We start from the raw sequence: 8,504 nt of genomic DNA, 5'->3' as shown, positions 1-8,504 counted from the left end.
ATGCTCACATGCTGAAGAATGGATACAAGTCAAAGCAGGGCCCCCTAACTTTTTTTCCCACAAGAAAACACCCCAAGGATCAGTGACTTCTTGGCAGCACATCCTGTTACAGTTGTGGGCACACCTGCCATGGCTCCAACTTGTTCTTCCTTCTCTGCCAGACGTGCGTGTGTGCATGGGGGTGTGGTGTGGTATGGAGTGGAGTGGTATGTATGATGTGGTGTGTGGTGTGTGCAATGTGGTGTGCATATGGTGTATGTGTGTGTGTCATGGTGTATATGAATGGTGTGGTGTGGTATGTGATGTGTGTGTCTGGGGTGTGTGTGGTGTGTGGTCTGGTATGCGGTGTGTGAATGAGGTGTGTGTTTGGCATGTGGTGCGTGCAGTGTGTATTGTAGTGTGTGTGGTGTGTGGTCTCTGTGTATGAGGGGGGTGTGTGTGATGTGTGGTGTGTATGAGTGGTGTTTGTATGGTGTGGGTGTGTGGTGTGGTGTGTGTGGTCTGTGTGTATGAGTGGTATGTGTGGTGTGGCAAGGTGTGGTATGTGTGAGATGTGTGTATGTGGTGTGTATGAGTGGTGTGTGGTGTGTGTGTGCAGGTGACAGGTGAGCTGGCACTTCCTGGCAAGAGGCTCAGAGGTCTGACTGGCTATCGCTGGCTGCCCCAACCTGCAGCTCGGGGCTAACAAGCGCCTCTGACTTGTCTTCCAGTCGGCACCCAGGTGGGGGTGAGACGTGTGTTTGGTCGGGCTCCAACCTTCTGCTCTCACAGTGGTGACTAAGGCAGGGTGCAGGCTTCAGCGAGGAGCGGGTGGACTGGGAACTGGATCAATCCCTCCATCCTCCTGCCGTCCGCTCAGGCCCTACGCCAGGAACACAGCCCAAGAATCGCTGAAAAGTGGTTTATTGTTTTTACAAAAGGCTTGTGAGTCGCAGGCTACCACGCCTCTTCTGGGTGTTTCACTACACACCCCACCTTAGGGACACCGACAAAGCCCTGGGGGTAATCGGCTGGTCCCAAACCCGCTGAAGTCACACCTCCTTACACACACCGGAAGCCCGAAGGCCTTGTGTTCTGAGGAACAGATGTTCAAGATCATGGGCTGGGCCAGGTTTGCTCTCCTTATTCTCCTGGCCTTTTAAGAGATGGGCGTGTGTGTGTGTGTGTGTGTGTGTGCGTGTGTGAATGTGTATAAAATGGGAGACAAATTCAAAAACCATAAAAAAAGACCCAGACCCCCAAATCAGGGAGTCCACACAATTTAGCTATGATTTTACTGAGGACAGACTGTCAGGCACTGTTTTAAGTGCTTCATAACTACTAAAACACTTAATCCTGGGCCTCCCTGGTGGCACAAGGAGTTAAGTCTCAGCACTATGAAGCTATCCGCAGCCACTGCAGCAGGAGTTCAATTCCCTGGCAGGAAGCTGACCCACATGGCGCAGCAGACCTCTCCTGTCTCACCCGCTGCTCCCCTCAGCAGTGTACTTCGGTCCTTCTGCCTGTTCTGCTCCCTGTTCTAATCTGGTGAATCCTCTCACCCTCCCCCTGCAACTCCACTCTGCCCTTCACCCCAGCTCTTGTATGCATAAATAAATCTTTCAAAGATTAAAAAAAAAACTACTTAATCCTCAGAACAACTCAATGGGCCAACCACTGCTGTGAATCCCATATCACAGTATCACAGATGAGGAAGCTGAGGCTGAGGGCGTGAGAACAAGCGGCCACGGTGGAGAGGTCGCAGTGAGCACAGGGGCGGCTCCAGATCAGCCCCCTGACCCCATAGACAGCCCACACTCCTGGGTCTTCCTCCCGAGACCCCTCTGGTGGGTGCAGGCCCCCTGACTCCCTGCCTTCCTGACTATGCGGCTTTGGGACAGGATTTCACCTCTGTGCTTCAGGTTATTTTTGTTATAAAATGTGCAAAAAAGAAAGAGAAATGGAAAGGCATGTACCTCAGGAGGCGGCCGTGTGGCCTCTCAGCCCGTGTCCTCGCTGTCCTTCAGGCCTGGCCCGGAGCGGCCTCCTTTCTTCTACCTGTCCTCAGGGCGCAGCTCTCAGCTGCAGGGGCCCTGCAGGCATGGATGGCGGGGCTCAGCCCCTTCCCAGGTGAGCGCTCAGGCTTCTCCCCTGTCCCCCACTGCAGCCTCCAGAGCGCCCTCCTTCTGCTCCAATTTTAAACAATTCTGCAACGTGTGGTGTAGGGGCAGGACAGGCACAGAGCAGGTTCTCTAGGACCAGAGCAGATGGGGTAGAGGAGGAGAGAGTCCTGGAGCCCTCGGTGGCTTTTCAGGCTTTTATTGGGATTTACAGGTACACGGCAGTCAGCGAGGGCTGGCAGGCCTCACTCTGTCTTCACTCTGTCTGGGCTCTCCGGCGATCTCTGCTGCTCTCGTGGTTCTTCATGCTTCCCTGCTTCATTCTGCTATTCTCGGCTTCTGCTGGTGTCCCTGTGACGCCGCCCTTATAAGCCCAGTTGTAGCCCAGGTGAATCCCATCTACACAGGCCCACACCCTACTCCAGGTGCCTGCCATCGGGCATGCATTCGGGACTGCAGAGTTCTGTCATCTATCCTAATGGCGGGAGGGCAGAAAAGCCTGATACTTTTACCTTACCCTACATGTGGCATTTTGCGCTCTGGAACAAAGACCCTGCTTCTGCCTGGTCCTTACCAAAGCTGAGAGAGTAAGCTCTGACCCCTGAGGCATCCCCAGGGCCCAGCTGTCACTGCCTCTCCTCCCACAGCAAACACTCAAGGCAAGTTTCCGAGTGGAAGATGGACAGATTCCAGAGCCTGCTGAGAGTGAGTTAAAGAACTGCGAGTCTGCAAGAAGATTCACTGGGGAGCCTGACAGGCGCCTCTGAACCCCACCCAGTCTGCAGAGTCTGGGACTGCAGTCTTTTGCGATTTTTCTCAGAGGACCCCCAACCTGAAACCCTTCATTCCAGTGCATGTTATGCTTCGCTTACGTATTACACAAGACTCATCCACACACATCCCCCATTTCTTCCTGGAATTCTTTAGAGGGAGGTTAAATCGGCTTGAAGTGGCCGCTCCATTTGGGCTGCAGATTTTCCCACTTGACAGGCTAATCCCCTCTCTGTCTCATCAGATAACCCTCTAGCAGGTTTAAGCAAAGACAGAGATCCCGGAGGCAGCCCCCGATGCTCCAGGAGACCATCCGGACTTCTTTACCAGGCCGCGGCCCTCTGGAATTCTCAGCACAAATAAACAAAAAGGCCCCTGTTGCCTGAGTTCTTTCGCGGGCGGGCCCCATCTGGGACAGAGGGGAAGAAAGAGTGCAGTTGAGACTCGTCCTCCCAGGGCCTCCTCAGAGGTGCTGGCAGAGAGCAAAGGGGCAGGCAGCAGTGTGTCCTCAGTGTGAGGGGCCTGCTCAGTTAATTCACCAAACTCTGACAACAGCTTTGCCCCTGGGCTTTCACATGCTTTAGGCACTAGTTAGTTCCATTTTTCTTACCCCAAACTGTTCCTTGGTAAAGAATTTAGGATTTGAATTAAGGGGGAATATAAGCAATTACAAAGCGTCAAATCCTTCGTCATTCAAGTTGAGGCTTCCAAGGTCAAACTCTCACATCCTGTCAGTCACATCACACAGAACAAGAGACACGTCAGTCAGAGACAAGAGACACCAGGCGATGCTATTTTCTCTCCATTTTGTGCTCACTGTAAGTGAAGGCTCTAGGAATGCCTTTCAAAGCACGTCTTGACATCAATAAATCACCTGGAGAAACAGCCAAATGTTTATTATCAGATTTCTGGGAAAAGATCTCTTTTCAGTATTTCAAAAACTGATATCTAAGCTCATTTTGGACTAGTTAGTAACCAAAATCATCTTCACTGGGGTTTTCAAATTGAAATAAAAGGTAAGCTCCAAATAAAAAGACTTAGGTCCACATTCAAATTGGAAATTAGAATTTATTTGCTGTTACACTTTTCTGGACAAAAGCAGCTGAAGAATTTTCTTCTTACTTTCTTATAACAAACACTGTCAGATTTTTTTTTTTTAAACAAAGCCAAACATGACAGAATTATAGTTGATTTCACAATGGTGTCCATCACAATCCACTTAAAATAACAAAACAGATTTGCTGCAATAAATGGTGCCATCTACCTTTTCAGCATTAGGCCTTTTCACTTCTGCATGGGCTAGATACCTTTTTCCTTAACATGACTTCTTCATTTTGCTTCTCTTGAGTTTCCTTGACTTAAAACCATGGCCTGAGGAAGACACAGTGAGGTTTTGTGATCCTGTTTGTTTTTCAAGTCGTAAAGCTGGACTGCTTGGAAAAACAACACCCTAAACCCAGCTGTGTCTGCAGTCACCTGGGTTGGCAAGTACGTGAGGCCTTGGTTCCTCCTGGAGCCACAGGGCAGAGCCAGTCCTTCCACCAGCCCATGGAAGGTGCCAGCAAACAGGAGATTTACATTTAATAGTGTTGTTACAGGCAAAGCATTTCCTTGAGCAAAAATCACCCTGACTTGGTGTTCAGAAGGAACACTGCATGTCACAGCCCGAGCTGCCTTTCTCAGGGAAGGATGCTTGAAATGCTACAGCCACTTCCTTGTTCAATTTCTTTTTCTCATTGTCACGTGCACGCTGTGATCTAAATTTCTTCATTGAAAATAAGAGGGGGAAAAAAATAAGAGGATAAAGAGAAGCAGAAAGTAAACAAATCGTTTTGCCATTAAGTTTTCTCCAGGGGCTCTGCAGATGTTTCTGGTGGTATCCACTCCTGTTTCAAACACGCCATGTTTTCAGTGCGAGGCAATTTGCATGAGGCACAGGATGTGGAAGCCAGAGAGGCTATAAATGTAAATCAGGCTTCCAAAGTCCCAGTGCTGGGATAGCTCTCATCCTGGCTGGCTCCGTCCGTGACCATTCCATGTGATTTACACTTTGCTTCCAAGAGTCCCATTGCCATTGTCCCGGCCACAGAGACCATTTGTAGGAAGTGAAATCAGGCCCATGGCCTGTGTCACGGCTGGTGCAGACATGCAAATGTCTTCTGGAAGTCTGATAAAATTATATTCTGACAATCTGTTTTCTGGATTCCAGGGACTATGCCAACAGGCAAGAAAGGAACAGGGCTATCTTGACGTTTCTTGGGCTGGGTCATAGAAAAATAGGTATTTTCCGGCGGGATTTTTTTGGTGGCTGAGAACAGTGCGGCTGGTATTGGGGGCACATGCCTCAGTCTTTCAGGGAGTGGTAGGCTTTGGCAGTCCTGCTGTTGACAAAATCTGTCTTCTTAAACTGAGCCTTTGAAGTAAGCAAACAGAAACGTGAAAGGTAACATTTTCACCCAAGAAATGCACCTTAAGTGACGTCACACCAGCATGAGCCAAGCAGAGCAGCACCCCTAGCCCTGCCTGTAGCAGCCCACCCTCGGACAGGTGGTTGGCATCCTTACCTTTTTGAATGTGTTGTGCAGCTCCGTGTGCGTCCATAGAGAGTACAGGAGCACGGAGGCGGCCTTGCTGGCCTTGCTGGCGGCGTAGCTGGAAAGGAGAAGAGGTTATTCTGAGCTGAGTGGGAAGGTCTAAGGCTCCTGCCAGCACCCTGCATGGACAGGCTCCACAGGTCAACTTTCATGGGACTCTTTGTTAAGATCGTTTCAAAGCTTCTTCATGTTTTCCTAGGGAGCAAATGGAAAACGGGCTCCTGTTACGAATCCAAGGCATCCCGGAATTTGACTCTTGGCGGATGCCCAGATGGCCTGCTTTTGTGTTCGTCCTGAATGCCCTCCTTCCGGCTGTGGACCTTTTTCTTAGATCTTTGTCCTCCATCACCTGGATTAGCACACAGGTGAATTTTTTCTTTTAACAACGAAGCAAAGATCATGCTCAGGGAAATAAGTCAGGAGAATAAAAAATATTGGATGGTCTCACTTATAGGAGGAATATAGAGGAACTAAACAAAGGGCCGGAAAAAAAAAAAAGACAAAACTTGCAGATAACCATAATCTGAGGCCTACAGCAGGGGAGAGGGTGGGAAAGGGGCCAAAACAGGAGAGGGACACGCACAAGGAACTATGGTGATGGTCATGGGTGATGTGGTGGTGGGAGATTTATGGGGACTACACCTGAAGGGAGAAATCAAATATTGTACAAAAATGAACTATGATGTAAGAAAATGAAAAATTTTTATCAATAAAAATTATTAAATATGAGAAATAAAAAGCAAAGACCTTATTTTTCCGATAAACAGCAGTGTGTAGATGCGCACCGAGAAGAGAGCAGAGCTGTGTGGAGAGCCACAAGCTGGGCTCGCCGAAGAGCTAAAATCCTCCCAGTCTCTTGGAGAGTAAGTCAAGTCATGTGACCTTGTGATCAGCATTTATTACATCATACACAGAAAACTTCATGGTTGTTTCGTTGTCCTTTTTCTTCCTCCCTCACAAAATTTCTCATTAAATTATATTTCTCGGGCCTCCCTGGTGGTACAAGGGATTAGGTCTTGGCACTATGAAGCTAACTCAGCCACTGCAGCACGAGTTTGATCCCCGGCCAGGGAGGTGACCCACATGGTGCAGCAGACCTCTCCTATCTCGCCTGTTGCTCCCCTCAGCAGTGGATTTCAGTAGATCCACCTGTTCTGCTCCCCACTCTGTCTGTGGTGAATCCTCTCACCCCACCCCATACCTCTGGCCTACATCTCAGTTCTTGTATGCATTAATAAATAAAATAAATCTTGGGCCTCCCCTGGTGGCACAGGCGATTGAGCACAGTGCTGTGAAGCTGTCCCGCAGCCTCTGCAGTGCCAGTTTGATCCTGGCCGGCCGGTGAGGGTCCCACATGACACAGCAGACCTCTCCTGTCACGCCCGCAGCTCCCCTCAGCAGTGTATTTGTCAGTCTGCCTATTCTGTTGCCTGCTATGTCTCTGGTGAATCCTCTCAATCTCCCGCACATCTGACCTGTACCCTGGTTCTTGTATAAAAAAATGAAATAAATAAAAAATAAATAAATAAATCTTGAAAAAAAAAAAAAAAGAACTACCTGAACCTTTTAAAAAATAAATAAATACATAAATAAAATAAATCTTTAAAAAAATCATTTCTTGTTTTGGGTTCCCTTGAGAGGACATATTTTAAAAATGTGTTTTTCAATGATTTTCTTTTTAACATTTGTATTCATAGATTTACTTTTTAATTTTTTTTGAAATTGCATCATAACCTTAGGCAGGTCAGCTGTGGTCACTGAACCCCAACACATTAACTCCCTCTTCAAGGTTCTGAGAAACCCACGAAAGGGATGGGTCTCAACGTCGCAAGGCTCTATGCTCATGCAGGCCTTTTACAAGCCAGTTGCTGGATGCTGGGAACTCAGGTGGGCAGAGACTGTGCTGCAGTGCTGCTTCCCAGGTTTCCCTGTGACCCTTGAGTGGGGAAGCTCAGTGGCCACAAGGGGCAGAGACTCCTTGTGGACTTTGCCAGGAGACGGTGTGGCGGACCCACTCAGTGGCCACGGGCCCTCCCTGGACCTCACCGGGCACTGCTGCTCTGCCCCAACACTAAACAACTGGGGTGCAGGGTCTCAGGCAGACCTGCGCAGAAGCCCAGGTGAAGGCTCGGAACAGCCACTCCTGTCTGCAACGATGATTCATTTTTCCACAAAGGCAGAGCAGCTGTACCCGTAGGCCTTGGGAAAGCGGGCCTGCTCCTGGGCAGGTGACTGAGGCCAAAGCCCTTTTTAGGATGTGACTCTGGATGTGGCTTCCTGCCTTGGTTGCTGCCAGGAGGGGCTGCAGGCCACGATAGGGGTAGGGGCGGAAGTGGGCCTTCACCCAGGGTGCCTGGTGTGGCTGAGCACAGCTGTCAGCTGCAGGGGGGCAGAGATCACCTTGTCATCAGAACCGGCTTCACAGCAGTGCTTTTTTATTTTGCTATTTACAAAAGTAACATTTCAGACATATAAAAAGAGAGGAATCCTTATGCCCCTTTGGGCCCCATTCTAAACAGTAGTAGTCATTTAGTTATAAAGGTTTTCATTCTCTTCCATGCTCCCCCCACCTTCTTTTCTTTTAATTATTAATTATTTTATTTTTTATTTTAATGAGGGAAATGTGAAGGCCCAGAAACAGGGACAAAGGGTGACTTAGTGTTTCACAACCACCCCAGCCAGGCAGGTTCATCTTCAGTTCTTACAGCTGAAGGTAATTTTGGAGGCTTCGGTAGATTTTTACAGGCCTTTAATGCTCTGAAGTTTGCTCAGGACATCCTTCCCCCCTAACAAGGGAACAGACTCTCCTCTGTCCTAGTAGTGTCATCTGAGCAATGAGCCCTTTTATTCCTGCCTCCAGGCTCAGGTGTGCACACTTACACTCATGCACACAAACACACATTCCAGGTAGGCGTGACTGCACCCACACTCCTGTCTCAAAGGGATCAAGGCAGCAGGTGAGAGTCACAGTGACTAACGGTGTAAAAAGCCTGATTAATTCATTTACCCCACACTTTGGCATTAACCTGTTCTCAAGGGG

At 48.9% G+C, this 8,504-nt stretch overlaps 1 protein-coding gene across 7 annotated transcripts in view; it reads right to left on the bottom strand.

Moving 5' to 3' along the window:
• Window positions 1–3,931: 3,931 nt before the first annotated feature.
• Window positions 3,932–8,504, bottom strand: part of PKP2 (plakophilin 2) — a 115,435-nt gene continuing 110,862 nt past the window's right edge. For all 7 annotated transcript variants that reach the window (XM_054696257.1, XM_054696258.1, XM_054696261.1 and 4 more), the window contains 2 exons: window positions 5,435–5,522; window positions 3,932–5,283 (listed from right to left, as the gene is read on the bottom strand). In XM_054696257.1, coding sequence (XP_054552232.1) covers window positions 5,215–5,283; window positions 5,435–5,522 — 157 coding nt within the window. In that variant the 3' untranslated portion in view covers window positions 3,932–5,214. The remainder of the gene's footprint in view (window positions 5,284–5,434; window positions 5,523–8,504) is intronic.

This window comes from Talpa occidentalis, unplaced genomic scaffold, assembly GCF_014898055.3.
Source record: "Talpa occidentalis isolate TD23 unplaced genomic scaffold, MPIMG_talOcc4v2.1 talOcc4.16, whole genome shotgun sequence".
NCBI classification, from domain to species: domain Eukaryota; kingdom Metazoa; phylum Chordata; class Mammalia; order Eulipotyphla; family Talpidae; genus Talpa; species Talpa occidentalis.
The sequence above is the reverse complement of the archived record's forward strand: the minus strand, read 5'-3'. Positions and strand labels throughout refer to the sequence as shown.